The 18,405-nt window shown below is 39.7% G+C and overlaps 1 protein-coding gene across 3 annotated transcripts in view; it reads right to left on the bottom strand.

Annotated features, from left to right (window-relative positions):
* Positions 1 to 18,405, bottom strand: part of PRKCQ (protein kinase C theta) — a 192,892-nt gene that overhangs the window by 17,081 nt on the left and 157,406 nt on the right. For all 3 annotated transcript variants that reach the window (XM_025930476.2, XM_086715011.1, XM_086715012.1), the window contains one exon: positions 6,326 to 6,464. In XM_025930476.2, coding sequence (XP_025786261.1) covers positions 6,326 to 6,464 — 139 coding nt within the window. The remainder of the gene's footprint in view (positions 1 to 6,325; positions 6,465 to 18,405) is intronic.

Raw genomic sequence — 18,405 nt, 5'->3', positions numbered from 1 at the left:
ATCCTTCTATATGCATATTTTATAATATACAGACTATATTAGTTGGCAATAGTGTGTGAGATTCATATACAATATACATATACTGAGGATGCTTTTTTTTTTTAACTAATGAGGGAGCATCTCTTAGAAAAATTTGGAACTATGTAGAAGGTAAACTGGCAGTTGGATGGTGACAGAGAGGAAAGCCAGAGGGTGTCCCCAGCGTCCAGACAAGAGCTGCTCAGGGCCTGGAGTAGGGTAGCGGCAGAAAGTGGGGGAAGGAACTGGAGAAGCATTGGGGGGTCCAACCAAAGGGACTCACTTAGAGAATCAAGGAATAATCACGGGTGATTCTTAATGCAGTCACAAGATCGGGGAGGGGAAAGAATAGATGTCTCTGAGGGCTATATCTAGAACTTCTGGGTGTTTGGATAGGGGAAGGGTAAGAAGGAAAGAAAGAAAACTCAATTACTCTGGTTTTCTGGTGAGGTTAGTAGGTGGATGAGTGTGTGATTTACTAAGAAAGAGATGAAGGGAAAGGGGGTGGTGGGCGGAGCAGGTTCAACAGAGAAAGTGAGTTGGAGACCTGTTATGTTTGAATGGCCTGTGACCGCAGAAGCAAGAAGTTTGGGCTGGCTATATTGATCTTGGAGTTATAACCATAGTCTTTAATTATTGCTCATGGAGAATGTATAGTAAGAAGACAGCATGGTGGAAGGTAAGAGACAGAAGATGCAGAGAGAGAAGTCAGTCACTAACACTAAATTCTGGAAGATGCAGAAGCAGACAGGAAAGTCAAAGGCCATAATTTCTGGTTGACCAGTGGCCAGTCTTGCATTTAAACAAAGTTCAGTCAGACATAGGGTATCAGAATGGATAAAAAAAACAAGACCCATCTATTTGCTGTCTACAAGAGACTCATTTTAGACCTGAGGACACCTTCAGATTCAAAGTGAGGGGATGGAGAACTATTTATCATGCTACTGGAAGCCAAAAGAAAGCTGGCGTAGCCATACTTATATCAGACAAACTAGACTTTAAATTAAAGGCTGTAACAAGAGATGAAGAAGGGCATTATATAATAATTACAGGGTCTACCCATCAGGAAGAGCTAACAATTATAAATGTCTATGTGCCGAATACGGGAGCCCCCAAATATATAAAACAATTACAAACATAAGCAACCTTATTGATAAGAATGTGGTAATTGCAGGGGACTTTAACACTCCACTTACAGAAATGGATAGATCATCTAGACAATAAAGAAACAAGGGCCCTGAATGTTACATTGGATCAGATGGACTTGACGGATATATTTAGAACTCTGCATCCCAAAGCAACAGAATATACTTTCTTCTCGAGTGCACATGGAACATTCTCCAAGATAGATCACATACTGGGTCACAAAACAGCCCTTCATAAGTAGACAAGGATTGAGATCATACCATGCATACTTTCAGACCACAATGCTATGAAGCTTGAAATCAACCACAGGAAAACATCTGGAAAACCTCCAAAAGCATGGAGGTTAAAGAACACCCTACTAAACAATGAATGGGTCAACCAGGAAATTAGACAAGAAATTAAAAAATATATGGAAACAAATGAAAATACAACAATCCAAACGCTTCGGGATGCAGTGAAGGCAGTCCTGAGAGGAAAATACATTGCAATCCAGGCCTATCTCAAGAAACAAGAAAAATCCCAAATACAAAATCTAACAGCACACCTAAAGGAAATAGAAGCAGAACAGCAAAGACAGCCTAAACCCAACAGAAGAAGAGAAATAATAAAGATCAGACCAGAAATAAACAATATAGAATCTAAAAAAACTGTAGAGCAGATCAATGAAACCAAGAGTTGGTTTTTTGAAAAACTAAACAAAATTGATAAACCTCTAGCCAGGCTTCTCAAAAAGAAAAGGGAGAGGACCCAAATAGATAAAATCATGAATGAAAATGGAATTATTACAACCAATCCCTCAGAGATACAAGCAATTATCAGGGAATACTATGAAAAATTATATGGCAACAAACTGGACAACCTGGAAGAAATGGACAAATTCCTAAACACCCACACGCTTCCAAAACTCAATCGGGAGGAAATCGAAAGCTTGAACAGACACATAACCAGCGAAGAAATTGAATCGGTTATCAAAAATCTCCCAACAAATAAGAGTCCAGGACCAGATGGCTTCCCAGGGGAGTTCTACCAGACGTTTAAAGCAGAGATAATACCTATCCTTCTCAAGCTATTCCAAAAAATAGAAAGGGAAGGAAAACTTCCAGACTCATTCTATGAAGCCAGTATTACTTTGATTCCTAAACCAGACAGAGACCCAGTAAAAAAAAGAGAACTATAGGCCAATATCCCTGATGAATATGGATGCAAAAATTCTCAATAAGATACTAGCAAATCGAATTCAACAGCATATTAAAAGAATTATTCACCATGATCAAGTGGAATTCATTCCTGGGATGCAGGGCTGGTTCAACATTCGCAAATCAATCAATGTGATACATCACATTAATAAAAGAAAAGATAAAAACCATATGATCCTGTCAATCGATGCAGAAAAGGCCTTTGACAAAATTCAGCAACCTTTCTTAATAAAAACCCTCGAGAAAGTCGGGATAGAAGGAACATACTTAAAGATCATCAAAGCCATTTATGAAAAGCCCACAGCTAACATCATCCTCAATGGGGAAAAACTGAGAGCTTTTTCCCTGAGATCAGGAACACGACAGGGATGTCCACTCTCACCGCTATTGTTTAACATAGTGTTGGAAGTTCTAGCATCAGCAATCAGACAACAAAGGGAAATCAAAGGCATCAAAATTGGCAAAGATGAAGTTACGCTTTCACTTTTTGCAGATGACATGATATTATACAAGGAAAATCCGATAGACTCCACCAGAAGTCTGCTAAAACTGATACATGAATTTAGCAAAGTTGCAGGATACAAAATCAGTGTACAGAAATCAGTTGCATTCTCATACACTAATAATGAAGCAACAGAGAGACAAAGAAACGGATCCCATTCACAATTGCACCAAGAAGCATAAAATACCTAGGAATAAATCTAACCAAAGATGTAAAAGATCTGTATGCTGAAAACTATAGAAAGCTTATGAAGGAAATTGAAGAAGATATAAAGAAATGGAAAAACATTCCATGCTCATGGATTGGAAGAATAAATAGTCAAAATGTCAATACTACCCAAAGCTATCTACACGTTCAATGCAATCCCAATCAAAATTGCACCAGCATTCCTCTCGAAGCTAGAACAAGCAATCCTAAAATTCATATGGAACCACAAAAGGCCCCGAGTACCCAAAGTAATTTTGAAGAAGACCAAAGCAGGAGGCATCATAATCCCAGACTTTAGCCTCTACTACAAAGCTGTCATCATCAAGACAGCATGGTATTGGCCCAAAAACAGACACATAGACCAATGGAATAGAATAGGAACCCCAGAACTAGACCCACAAACGTATGGCCAACTAATCTTTGACAAAGCAGGAAAGAACTTCCAATGGAAAAAAGACAGTCTCTTTAGCAAATGGTGCTGGGAGAACTGGACAGCAACATGCAGAAGGTTGAAACTAGACCACTTTCTCACACCATTCACAAAAATAAACTCAAAATGGATAAAGGACCTGAATGTGAGACAGGAAACCATCAAAACCCTAGAGGAGAAAGCAGGAAAAGACCTCTCTGACCTCATTCGTAGCAATTTCTTACTTGACACATCCCCAAAGGCAAGGGAATTAAAAGCAAAAATGAACTACTGGGACCTTATGAAGGTAAAAAGCTTCTGCACAGCAAAGGAAACAACCAACAAAAGTAAAAGGCAACCAACGGATGGGAAAAGATATTTGCAAATGACATATAGGACAAAGGGCTAGTATCCAAAATCTATAAAGAGCTCCCCAAAGTCCACACCGGAAAAACAAATAACCCAGTGAAGAAATAGGCAGAAAACATGAATAGACACTTCTCTAAAGAAGACATCCGGATGGCCAACAGGCACATGAAAAGATGCTCAACGTCGCTCCTCATCAGGGAAATACAAATCAAAACCACACTCAGGTATCACCTCACGCCAGTCAGAGTGGCCAAAATGAACAAATCAGGAGACTATAGATGCTGGAGAGGATGTGGAGAAACGGGAACCCTCTTGCACTGTTGGTGGGAATGCAAATTGGTGCAGCCACTCTGGAAAACAGTGTGGAGGTTCCTCAAAAAATTAAAAATAGTCCTACCCTATGACCCAGCAGTAGCACTGCTAGGAATTTACCCAAGGGATACAAGAGTACTGATGCATAGGGGCACTTGTACCCCCAATGTTTATAGCAGCACTCTCAACAATAGCCAAATTATGGAAAGAGCCTAAATGTCCATCAACTGATGAATGGATAAAGAAATTGTGGTTTATATACACAATGGAATACTACGTGGCAATGAGAAAGAATGAAATCTGGCCCTTTGTAGCAACGTGGATGGAACTGGAGAGTGTGATGCTAAGTGAAATAAGCCAATCAGAGAAAGACAGATACCATATGTTTTCACTCTTATGTGGATTCTGAGAAACTTAACAGGAACCCGTGGGGGAGGGGAAGGAAAAAAAAAAAGAGGTTAGAGTGGGAGAGATCCAAAGCATAAGAGGCTCTTCAAAACTGAGAACAAACTGAGGGTTGATGGGGGGTGGGAGGGAGGGGAGGGTGGGTGATGGGTGTTGAGGAGGGCACCTTTTGGGATGAGCACTGGGTGTTGTATGGAAACCAATTTGACAATAAATTTCATATATTGAAAAAAAAAACAAGGTTCGGTCAAAATTAAATACCAAATAAGCACAGGACAAAGCCACATATTTCTTAAACTCAGGGCACCACAGTTACGCTCTTGATGACAGACGTGCTAATTTTTGACCCGGGAAATCAGAAGTCCATCCCTATCAAACCACCATCCCCCTTTATGAATTTATTAATAGTCATTCATTCATTCTTCCCACCTGAGGGGAAGTTGTATTAGCAACTTAATGCACCAATCCCTGTGCTCAGTCATTGAATAAGAATAAGAATAAGAATAAGAATAAGAATAAGAATAAGAATAAGAATAAGAATAAGAATAAGAATCTACGAAAAGTGAATCTACACATGAGATCACATGGCACAGAACTGGACACACATTGTACCAATATCCATTCCCTGATTTTGGTGTCGTGCCATAATTATAGGAGATGTAGCCACTGGGGGAAATGGGTGGAGGATATATATCAGTGACACTTCTGTACTATTTTGCAACTTCTTGTGAATCTATAATGATTTCAAACTAGTACAGAGATTTTATTTTAATTTAAAAAATTTTTTAATGTTTATTTTTGAGAGAGAGCACAAGTAGGGGAAGGGCAGAGGGAGAGGGAGACACAGAATCTGAAGCAGGCTCCAGGCTTCGAGCTGTCAGCACAGAGCCCAACATGGGGCTCAAACCCGGAGATGGTGAGATCATGACCTGAGCCAAAGTCAGACACTTAAGTGAGCCATCCAGGTGCCCCATAGTACAGAGATTTAAAAAAGTGGATAGCTTGACTTTAGAGCAATTATCCACTGGTGCATGGAGATTGAGATAAAAAGCAATGAAGAAGGTCCAGGTGGTAAGGGGGTGTCCAACCTCCCTCAGGTGGGCAGCTGGGGAGGACTCCATAACAAGGGGGTCACATGGGTAGAGTAGGAATGATGAATGCCTTCTGAGCAAATGCCATTCTTCTAAGGGCTCAGAATATGAGCACTATACCTCTCTTTTTTTTTTAAACTTCCATAGGCTCACCCATTTTAGACTTACAATAACATGGGACATAAATATCTCATTTGACAGAAGAGGGGTTGCGGGTCACTAGACTCTAGCAATCTTTTCAAGGTCACATAATGGCAGCTTGGAAACCACAGTTCAGGTTTTTCTGGTCCCAAGATGAAACCACTTGACTTATTCAGGTGGATACTTCTGAGCCTGTTCAGTGTCCACCTGGTTCTTCCCCATCATTTCCTCTGTTTGGTCTAAGTGGAGTGAATACAGTTTGAGTCTGTGGTGGGGAGGAGTCCTAGCTGAGGAGGACATGTTGAATGGGAGACCACCCCCCCCCCCCCGCCCCTCTGCCATTCAATAATAACACAGTCCCTGTGTGCGGCTGCATTCATGAAATACTAAGAAAAACAGATACAAATACTGAAACAAACTACTTTAACTCTTCTGATTTTTTGGGACAGGAAGAAGCAGTGGCACTTGGCCAGGGATGTGTAGAGCTGGGCAGGCTCCCACGCACTCCCTTCCCACAGCACATCCGTACCTCCGGGGCAATGTAGTCCGGGGTCCCGCAGAAAGTGTTTGTCTTGGCATCTCCTAACATGTTCTCCTTGCACATTCCAAAGTCTGCTATTTTGATGTGTCCATCTTTGTCTAACAGGATATTGTCAAGCTTCAGATCTCTGGAAAACACAAGCAAAGCAACATCTCATGGTGATACATACATTTTTTGTTAAAATAGAATTGCCACGTGAGGGGCGGTCACTTGTCACATCACAGCCTGAGGTCATCAGGGGAACATGCTTGCTGGCCCTCCTCTCCCTTTCAGCCCTGTTCTTCAGTCTCCAGCTCTGCCCATGGGCTCATTGCCGTCTCCTAGGTCTTTCCTCCTTGACAAGCATCTCGTGCTCTGGGACTTCACCAATAGTCCTTCTTGGCCCAGGCCAGTCTTCTTGGGACTGGCTCTGACAGACTTTGGGCCCCCCACCCATGCCCAGTAAAGCACTTGGTGCATCTCTGGAGCTATGTGTGGATGGCTGCATGGGTGGTGGAATGGATAATGTAATGGGTAGGTGATGGGGAGTCTCTCCAGTGTAGCATCCTTCAGTTTTAAGGGGCCTTCGAGAAACAATATTGGGATATAAAGGACAGCTAGTTGTGAAATAAATGTCTTTAGGGGTTCGTAGTTGGGAATGTGCCATAAAGGTGGTATTTAATACCACACAACGCATACACCTGCCTGTTTGTGTACAAGATAGCAGTAGAGATAGCATTGAGTCTTCAAGGGAATTATTGGTTGCTGCTGATTCCTCTGTCTGATTTACCAAGGGGTGCAGTTCAGTATGATCACAAAGGTGAGATACAGACCTGAGGCTCTTTATCCGAGCACCTTACTTTCATGACGAGGGAAGAAAGGCCTGAAAAACTCACTTTATGTGATTTTCCAAGTATATCTGTTTCTTCACGGATAAATTATACTGCATCTAATTCCAAGACTAATTGAAGAAGGCTTCTCTTGACTAAGAATAATTCTAGAACTAGAACCCATCTGATGCCAGAAACCATGTCAATAAATTCCTCTTTTCTTGGAGAACCAATATCCTTGTAAAGTACCCTTCCGTTTTTAGGGTAATGTGGCTGATAAGATTAAAAAAAAAAAGCCAAATTGTGATTTGCCTCCTTGTGATTATACATAGAACACTTTATATTCTTACCCATGATAACTCTGAGTATTTGAAAAGTGACCTCAACTTTTGTCTTGTTTTTCCTTCACTGAGTTAAGTCCTCCAGATGTATAGATGTGTTGGTGCAGATGTCAGGGGTACTGCTGGCTTCTGTCGTGATGCCCTTGCGCATCCCCGCTATGGCCCAGCCACTGCCCTGTTAGGTTCTGATACTTGGTCACAGTAGCGGGTAACCGTGAACTTACTATAAACTAAAACCTCCAGGTATCTTTTCTTTTCCTATACAAATTGCCATCATACCCATTTCTTCTCATTCTGTACCTGTGATATTGATGTTTTTAAAGATCATCCAAGTGTGGGGTGCCTGGGTGGCTCAGTGGGTTAAGCGTCCCGACTCTTGGTTTCGGCTCAGGTCACAATCTCACGGTTCATGAGTTCGAGTCCCACGTTGGGCTCTGTGCTGACAGTACATAGCCTGCTTGGGATTCTCTCTCTCCCCCTCGCTCTCTGCCTCTCCCCCTCTCACTCTCTCTGTCTCTTTCTCAAAATTAAACTTTAAAAAGATCATCCACATGCTAACATTTGACATCAATGACTCAATTTTTTTTCTAGTTTGTTATAGAATACCCAGTTTTCTTTTTCTTTATGTCCTCTGCCCACGAATTTCTGAACTTTCTGAAACCCACATCTAGGATATGTGGTCGGTGATGGCCACCACGGTCTCGCTTCTTAGCGAAGGTGACTTGGGAGAGAATAGGAACAGCTATTGTGCTTACTCTTTTCTGCACCTCCAGTTAGAGAATTGGCTTAAAATTCCCTTCTCAAAGACTCTGCTCCCAAAGGGCCTTGCAAATAGCCCTGTCTCCTTCAGTTCAGGTGACTGGACTCAACTGGATGATTCAGGTTTTCTCTTCGCTTCGGGGAGGTTGGGATTGTGGGAAGGCGGCCCTAATCCGTCTCAGTGGGTGACGGGTAATCAGGACTGCTGACGGATGTCCTCTAGCATGGCCTTAGTAAAGGAGAAAGCTGAAGGGGCTTGGCCAAGAGCAGAGACAGAGGCTATGTAAACCCAAAGAGACACAGTGATGAGAGAGGTACCTTTGGGCTCCGATGGGTCTGCCTTCTTAGTTCCAGTTTCTCAAGGAGGCTGAGATTTCGCTTAAGCCAAACTGTGGGTGATCTTTTATTGCTTGTCATCAATATTCATATCAGCCTAAAGTTCCCATCATGATTTGCTGTGCCTCTTGCTAAACTGTGAGGTTCAGGAGGGTAGAAATGTGTATTGTGTGCTATACTGTGACAGCCTTGGCAGGAGGCGAGCATGTAAAGAGCATTCAATAAATGTTTGCTGAAGGAACCATCACCCACCAGGGACTGGCTCACCCACCAGGCATTATCCGTTGCAGTTAACTCCTGAGGAACTGTTCCCTTCCATTGCTCTCTCCACCTTCTGCTGGAGCAAAGCAGCCAGAGAGAGTGAGCATGGCTGCAGCTGTGTTTTGGTGGAGTGACACTATTAGCAGATGTCCCCAGAATTGACCTCTTCCATCTGGGCCAGCTTGGTTCATAATCTCCATGACCAGGGCATCATAGACCGTTCCTGTCTGACTGGGTGGCCAGGGTATCTCCAGGACATGTGAATATGTATCTCATGTTCATATCCATGTCGGTTCTGCTTCTCTCTCCTAACTCAAATGCTGTCATAACTTTCATTATCAGGATGAATATGTCTGTCTAATATGTCTATCTTTCCTTAGGTCTTCTGCCTTGCTGTTCGTTATTTTAATGAAGTACACTTTCACTGTGACTTATGAATTCCAATAAATCCAGGTCTGGATCATATTTTACTCCTAATGCTTACAGTTGCAGATTCATTTTCTAATCCACACTCTATGCAATATTGGTAACATTTTGGGTTTCTGCTACATGAAACCTATTTGCATCATTTATAGCCACATACACATGTTCCTAGAAATTTGGCTGAAGGATGGTTTGGAGGTCATCACTAGGGAACCAGACATCTAGCTGCAGTGCTATATGCAAATTATAAGGATGATGAAGATTGTATGTAATACTCGCATTGGATTTTCTTGCTCTCACATGCACTTCATCATCTGATTCTCATAGCAGCCCTTTGATATGGAATTACTATCTTTATTCATATTTTTCTGATTGAAAGAACAGGCTCTTAAGGGTTACACAATTTATCCCAGCTCACAGGTGGGGTAAACCAACTTGGTTTGGATGCAAACCAAGGCCTTCTCTCCTACATCCTCATAAACCAAGCTGACCCAGTCTTTCTCATCGAATTGGTCCTGCTGAGAGCCAGAGTCTTCAGTGACTCAGGGTGAATTTTAATCAGTCCTAAAAATAAGTGTTCTCTGAGCCTCAGGCTAGGCAAATGAGCATCATGTTTGATTTTCATTCCACCCTCTAAGGTGAACCAAGTGTTAGGGGTTGGGAGAGAAAAGGTCATTGATGGTTTGAGAGATTAAGTCAGAATGGGAAAAGTCTAAACGCAGAGCCAGACCTCCATGAGGGTAAGGAGTGGAGGCAGAGGAGGGATAACTGCACCTGCCACAGAATCCAATGGCCAGAGTGTTCACAGGGATGTCAGCTAATTACTCCTCACATACACCTTATAGGATACCAGGGCACCCAGAAAGGAACTTTGGAGTCCAGATCAGCTGGTGTGGCTCTGGTAAGCACCTGTGTGCCCCAGGGGCAGTGCGTCAGGTATAATAGAATTCAGTGGAAGCCTTTCATTCAGTTGTGTGGTCAACATAAGCAAAGCTTTTCCATTTGCAAGAGGCAGAGGGTGGGTGTCAGAAGAACTGTATTTCAAATCCCAGCTTTATTGCTAAGTGGCTCAGCCAAGCTACATCCCCTCTGAGCCTCCAGTGGCTTATCTGTAAAAGGGGTACAGTGGTGCCTACCTTCTTTATCCCACAGGACCTTTGTTAGCATAGAATGAGGTAACCCATGTGAAAGCATTTGTAAATGGCTTCAAAAACACGGGTTGGGCCAGTGCTGTCACTGCTCAGCTATCCTCAGATAGCCTTTCAGTTCTAATAGTTCTAAGATCAGAGATTCTAGATTCTTCTCTTTCCATGTCTGGGTATTTTCCAGCTGCTTGTTTTTTACATTTAACCCAAACCAGGGCTGAGGCATCTTTTAAGATGTCACTACTTTTATAACACCAGCAGGTGGTAAATGATGTTGACACCTGTTTCTCTACATCACTTGGCCTCATTTCTTGTGGCTGCTTAGCAAAAGCCTTTCCAATAAGGCTGGACCCATTTGTCTAATGTTTACTCCTTGACCTTCTGCTTCTGTGCCTTTTCTGGAATCACTTCTTCCATTTGCAAAGGCTTTCTCCTCCTCTAAAAAAAAAACAAAACTCTTTCTGATGGGAATTTATTTTTTTGGCAAACCCTCTCCCACTTCTGAGGCTACCATTTTCTTTCCTATTGACACCTTTAATTAGAATCTTACTCACTGGGACTGTTTTTGTTAGAGTGTGGTACCTATGTCTTGTCATGCACTTCTACTTTATCTCCAAAAAAATGCACAATAAAAACTCAGAAAGTGTCGTCATTAGGTACCCAGGAATTGAGACTTTGGTAGCTTTTGTGTACACAGCAATGCTTAATGAAGAACCGTACATTCAGGGGTCAGTCTGTCTACATCACCAGCTGTGGGGCATTGAATGGTGGCCCCCAAAAGGTAAGTTCATATTCTAACCCCTAGAACCTTGTGGATGAGACCTTCTTTGGGAGAAGGGTCTTTGTAGATGTGACTAAATTAAGGATCTTGGAATGAGATCATCTTGGATTTTCCAGGGGGTCAAGTGTCCTCCTAAGAGACATACAGGGAAGACAAAAGAGGTGCACAGAGAAGAAAAGGTCATGTGAACACAGAGGCAGACAGGAGGGATGCCCCCCAAAGCCAAGGAGCACCTGGAGCTATGAGATGCTGGAAGGGGCAAGGAAGCATTCTGCTTGAGAGCCTTGGGAAGTAGGCTAACCCTGCTGGCACCTTGACTTTGGACCTCTGACCCCTGAACTATGAGAGAATAAACTCCTGTTGGTTTAAGCCATCAAGTTTGTGGTAATTTCTATGGTATATGTGTGTGTGTGTGTGTGTGTGTGTGTGTGTGTGTGTGTGTGTGTATATATATGTATATATATATACACACATACATACATATATATATACACATATGTGTATATATATACACATATATGTATATATATACACATATATACACGTATACGTGTGTATATATATATATATATATATATATATATATATTTTGTGTGTGTGTGTGTGAACAAACCCAGAAATCATAATCCCAAGTGGTTAGAAGAAGGAAATTAATAGAATCCCCTTGTTAATTCGGTTGCCAAATGGGCAGTTCAGGTCAGTAAAGTTACAAATGGGGAGTTGAATGGTTTTTAATGCAAGACAGTCCCATTCTCCAGTACTTACTAGATGACTTCTCCTTAGCTTGAATTATTTGATGGTGTCTTTCAAGGATTCTCGAGAACTTCAGCAAATACACTACTAAATAAACCCAATATTCTTATTGGTGCATAAAAAGCCATAGAAACCATGATTTCCCATTAAGGGATGTAGTAAGAGCCCTCTACTGGGTACAATTTGTGATATTAAAGACCATTAAGGACCCTGTTGGTCCTTTCTGTTCTGTCAACTAACAAGACGAAATGCTAGAAAAAAAGCATTGTGCTATGGAGAGACAGACTATACTGGGGCATGTGGGCTTTTCTCTCATGAGGTTCCTTTGAGCTCTGATCTCTCTCTCTCTCTCTCTCACAAATCTTTTCTCTCCCTTCCATCCATCCTACACAAGCTACTGAGTTCCCCAGTGATATGTATTTTATATATATTGCAGGCATTACAGATAACAGAGAGAAAAAACAAACCATAGATTCTGATCAGGGTTTTCAATGTTCTGATGGGTATTTTTCATTTTCTTGGAGATTAAGGAATTGTATAAAACAGTTGTTTAATACATTATTTTGTAGATGGACACCCCCCACCCCAAAGCCCATTGTATCCAAAGGTTGCCAAAGAGACCGCTTAAGATGACTTCCAAGTCTTCCCTAAAGTTGTGTTCTGTGGCTCTAAGTATGGCAACTTTCCCTTGACTGTGCCCTCTGGGAATGGAGAGGTTTCCCGAAGTGAATTTTCAGCCAACCCCGTAAGCTGCTCAGTATTGACCATCTCTGATGGGATGCTTCTGGCCTGTATTATACACAGTTTGCTGTCATCAACACTCAGTGTGGGACACCATTTAACCTTTCTTTTAATATTGTATTCAGGTGTAAAACACAGTGATTCAACAATTATATACTTTATGCTGTGCTCTCCACAGCGTAGTCACGACCTGTCACACTATCACGATATTATTCCCTGTGCTGTACTTTTCATCCCCATGACTTATTTACTTTACAACTGGAAGTTTGTACCTCTTACTCTCTATTTCTCCTACCCTTTCACTGTCCTATCCTCTGGCAACCAGCAGTCTGTTCTCAGTATTTAAGAATCTGCTTCTGTTTATGAGTCTTTTTCTGTTTTGTTTTTTAGATTCCACATATAAGTGAAATCATATGCTATTCGTCTTTTTATATCTGACTTCACTTAGTGTAATACCCTCTGGATCCATTCATGTTGTGAATGGCAAGATTTCATTCTTTTTTATGGCTGAGTAATAATTACATTTTGTGTGTGTGTGTGTGTGTATGTGTGTATACACATATGTATATGTATATATGTATATATGTATATATGTGTATATATATAGATATATGCACCACACCTTTTGTATCCATTCATCTTTTGATGGACACTTGGGTTGCTTCCATAGCTTGACTACTGTGAATAATGCTGCAATAAACATATTAATGCATATGACTTCTCAAGTTAGTGCCTTTGTTTTCTTTGGGTAAATACTAAAGTAGTAATACTGGGTGATAGGGTATTTATATTTTTAATTATTTTAGGAACTTTCCTACTGTTTTCCATAGTGGCTGCGTCAATTTACATTCCCACCAACAGTGAATAAGGGTTCCCTTTTATTCATATCCTTGCCTACACTTGTTATGTCTTGTCTTTTTGATTCTAGCCATTCTGACAGGTGTGAGGTGATATTTCATTGTGGTTTAGATTTATGTTTCCCTGATGATTAGTGGTGCTGAGCACCATTTTGTGTGTCTCCTGGCCATGTGTTCTTTGTAAAAATGCCTATTCATGTCCTCTATGCATTTTTAATCAGACTATATGTTTGGTGTTGTATGAGTTCTTTATGTATTTTGGATAGTAACCCCTTATTGCATATATTATTTGTAAATATCTTCTTCCATTCTGTAATCCATTCTGATGAAAGAAATTGAAGACAACACAAAAAGTTTTTGTTTGGTTTGGTATGGTTTCCTCGCTGTGGAAAAGCTTCTTAGTTTGATATAGTCCCAAAAGTTTCTTTTTACTTTTATTTCCCCTGCCTTTGGAGTCAGATCTAAAAAATCGTTAAGACTGGGGTCAATGAGCCTTATTACTTCCTATATTTTTGTCTAGGAGACTTACGGTTTCTGGTATTAAACTCAAGTATGTAATCCATTTTTTAGTTTATTTTTGTGTATGGTGTAAGAAAGTGGTCCAATTTCATTCTTTTGCATGTAGCTATTTATCCTAACACCAGTTATTGAAGAGACTGTCCTATGTTCTTGCTTTCTTTGTCATAGGTTAATTGGCCATACACGCGTGGGCATATTTCTGTGCTCTCTATCCTACTCCACTGATCTGTGTGTCTGCTTTTGTGCTAATGCCATACCGTTTTGATTACTATAGCTTTGTAGTAGAGTTTGAAATCAGGAAACTTGATATATCCAACTTCGTTTTTCTTTCTCAAGAATGTTTTGGCCATTCGGGGTCTTTTGTGGTTCCATACAGATTTTGGAATTTTTTGTTCTAGTTTGGTGAAAAATGTCATTGGAATTTTGATAGGGATTGCACCAAATCTACAGATCTTTGTGTAATATGGACATTTTAACAGTGTTCTTCCAAAACATGAGTATCAAATATCTTTCCTTTTATTTGTGTTGTCTTCAATTTTTCATCAGTATGTTAGTTTTCAGTGTAAATGTCTTTCACACCCTTAGCTAAGTTTTTTCCTAAGTATTTTATTCTTTTTGATGTGATTGCAGATGGGATTGTTTTCTTGGTTTCTCTGATAGTTTAGTATACAGAAATGCAGCAGATTCTGTATATTTTGTATCCTGCAACTTTACTGAATTTATACTTATTCTAATAGGTTTTTTTTTTTTCTGGAGTCTTCAAGGTGTTCTATATATAGTATCATGTCAAGTACAAAGAATGACCATTTTAATTATTTCTTACCAATATGGATGTCTTTTTGTTTTGCCTGATTGCTATGGCTGGGACTGCCAGTACTATGTTGCATAAAAGTGGCATGAGTGGTCATCATGTCCTGTTCCTGATTTCCAAAGGAAGGCTCTCAGTTTTTCACCATTAAGTATGATGTTAGCTGTGAGTTTGTCATATATGGCCTCTATTATACTGATGTGTGTTCCCTCTAAATCCATGTTGAGAGTTTTTATCATGAAGGGCTACTGAATTTACTCAAATGCTTTGGCACATTTATTGAGATGATAGGATTTAAAAACAATTTTTTTAACTTTTATTCATTTTTGAGAGACAGAGCACAAGCGGGGGAGGGGCAGAGAGAGGGAGACACAGAATCTGAAGTAGGCTCCAGGCTCTGAGCTGTCAGCACAGAGCCCGAAGCAGGGCTTGAACCCACGAGACATGAGATCATGACCTGAGTTGAAGTCGGATGTGTAACCAACTGAGCCACCCACGTGCCCCAAGATGATATGATTTTTATTTTTCATTTTGTTAATGTGGAGTATCACATTGATGAGCGGCTATTTAGCTATTCTTGTGTCCTTGGAATAAATCCTACTTGATCATGGTGAATGATCCTTTTAATGCATTGTCAAAATTGATTTGCTAATAATTAGTTGAGGACTTTTGATCTATGTTCATCAGGGATATTGGCCTGTAATTTTTTCTTCTTGTAGTCTTTGTCTGGTTTTGGAATCAGGATAATGCTGGCCACATAGAATGGATTTGGAAGCATTCCTTCTTGTTCATTCTTTCAGAATAGCTTGAGAATGATAGTATTAACTCTTCTTTAAATGGGTTAAACCCAGGGGCACCTGGGTGGCTCAGTTGGTTAAGCGTCCAACTTAAGTTCAGGTCATGATCTCACAGTTCATGAGTTTGAGCCCAACATCGGGCTCTGTGCTGGCAGCTTGGAGCCTGGAGCCTGGAGCCTGCTTTGGACTCTGCGTCTCCCTCTCTCTCTGCCCGTCCCTGCTCATACTGTCTCTCTCTCAAAAATAAATGTAAAAAAATTTAAAAGTAAATGGGTTAAACCCTTCTTTAAATGTTTGGTAGAATTTACGTTTGAAGTCCTCTGGTTCTGGACTTTTGTTTGTTGGGCGTTTTTGGATTACTGATTCAATTTTGTTACTAGTAAGCAGTTTGTTCAGATTTTCTGTTTCTTCTTGAGTCAGTTTTGGAAGACTGTAAGTTTGGAGGAATTTATCCACTTCTTCTAGGTTGTTCCAATTTGTTGGCATATGATTTTTTTTTTAGTAGTCTCTTATAACCTTTATATATTTCTGTGGTGTCAATTGTAACTTCTCTTTCATTTCTGATATTTTTTATTTGGGTCCTCTCCCCTTTTTTTTTTTTTTTTTGTGATTACTATGCTAAAAGTTTGCCAATTTTGTTTATCTTCTCAAAGATCTGTCTCTTAGTTTCATTGATCTTTTCAATATTTTTTCTTCTCTATTTCATTTACTTTTGCTCCAAACTTTATTATTTCCTTTTTTTCTATAACTTTGGGCTTTGTTTATTCTTCTTTTTCTTGTTCTGTTAGGTTTAAATTCAGATTTTTTTGAGACTTTTCTTTTGTCTTGAAGTAAAAATTATAAATTTTCCCTTAGAACAGTTTCCTGTGTCTCAAAGATTTTTGAATCACTGTGTTTCCAGTTTCATGTGTCTCCAGGTAATGTGGATTTCCTCTTGATTTCATTTACCTATTTATTTTGTTTTGGTAGCATGTTGTTTAGCCTCTGTGTTTGTATTTTATCCAGTTTTTTTTTTCTTCTGAGTTCTAGTTTTATACTGCTGTGGTTGGAAAATATGTCTGATATGATTTTGCTATTCTTAAATTTATTGAAACTTGTTTTGTGGCCTAACACATGATCTATCCTGGAAAATGTCCCATATGCACTTGAAAAGAATGTCTTCTGTTTTAGGATGAAATGTTTTGAATATATCTGTTATGTTCATCCGGTCCAGCGTGTCATTCAAAGTGACTGTTGCTTTGTTGATTTTTCTGCTTAGATGATCTTCCCGTTGCTCTAAGTGGGGTGTTAAAGTCCCCTACTGTAATTGAACTACTGTTAATTTCTCCCTTTGTGTCTGTTAATATTTGCTTCATATGTTGTTTCTATGTTGGATGCATATTTACAATTGCTCTTTTGTTGGATCAATCCCTTTATGATTATGCCCTGCTTTGTCTCTTGTTACAGACTTTGTTTGAAAGTTGATTTTGTCTTATATAAATATTGCTACAGTTTATTTTTTGCTTCCGTTTGCATGGATTATCTTTTCCATCGCTTTACTTTCTGTCTGTGTGTCTTTTATATCTGAAGTGAGTCTCTTGTAGGCAACATATAGTTGGGTCTTCTTTAATCTATTTAGTCATCTGTATCTTTTGACTGGAGCATTTAGTCCATTTACATTTAAAGTAATTATAGATAGGTATGTACTTATCCCTATTTTGTTCATTGTTTTCTGGTTGTTTATGTAGTTCTTCTCTGTTCCTTTCTTCTTCTCTTGCTCTCCTCCCTTGTGATTGATGGCTTTTAATGATATGCTTGGATTCTTTTCTCTTTTTTTGTGTGTATCTATTATAGATATATAAATGTGGTTTCCATGAAGTTTATATAATACCATCCTAAGTATATAGCAGTCTCTTGTAAGTTGATGGTCACTTAAATTCAACACATTCTAAAAGCATTGCATTCTTAGTCCTCCCCACTCCATGTTTTATATTTGTAATGGTCTGTTTTACATACACTTTTATATTGTGAATCCATTAATTGATTTTACTTTTTAACCTTCATACTAGTTTTACAAGTGATTGATTTACTATATGTTTACTTTTACCAGTGAAGTTTTTTCCTTTCATAATTTTCTTCAAGGCATTTTCTTTTCTGCTTGAAGAAGTCCCTTTAACACGTCTTCATAAGGCTGGTTTGGTGGTGATGAACTCTTTTAACTTTTGTCTGGGAAACTCTTTATGTCTTCTTCAAATCTGAATGATAACCTTGTTGGGTAGAGTATTCTTGGTTGTAGTTTTCTTCCTTTCAGCACTTTGAATATATCATGCCACTCCCTTCTTACCTTCAAAGCATGTGCCAAAAATCTGCTGATAGCCCTGTGGGGTTTCACTTGTACATAACTAGTTGCTTTTCTCTTGCCTCTTTTAAGATCCTCTTTATCTTTAATTTCGTACATTTTAATTATTATGTGTTTTGGTGTGGACCTCTTGAATTCATCTTGTTTGGGACTGTCTGTGCTTCCTGAACCTGGATGTCTGTTCCTTCTCTTTAGCTATTATTTCATCAAATAAGTTTCACTCCTTTGTTTCTCTTCTTTGTCTTCTAATATAAATGTTAGCATACTTGACGTTGTCTCAGAGGTCCTTTAACCTATGCTAACTTTTTAAATTCTCTTTTCTTTTTGCTGTTCAGCTTGGGTGCTTTTTATAGCCTATTTTCCAGATGCTGATCTGTTCTTCTACCTCCTCTAATCTGGT

This window comes from Puma concolor, chromosome B4, assembly GCF_028749965.1.
Source record: "Puma concolor isolate L17-30 chromosome B4, mPumCon1.1.hap2, whole genome shotgun sequence".
NCBI classification, from domain to species: Eukaryota; Metazoa; Chordata; class Mammalia; order Carnivora; family Felidae; genus Puma; species Puma concolor.
Note: the sequence above shows the minus strand (reverse complement) of the source record. Positions and strands in the feature narration are given on the sequence as shown.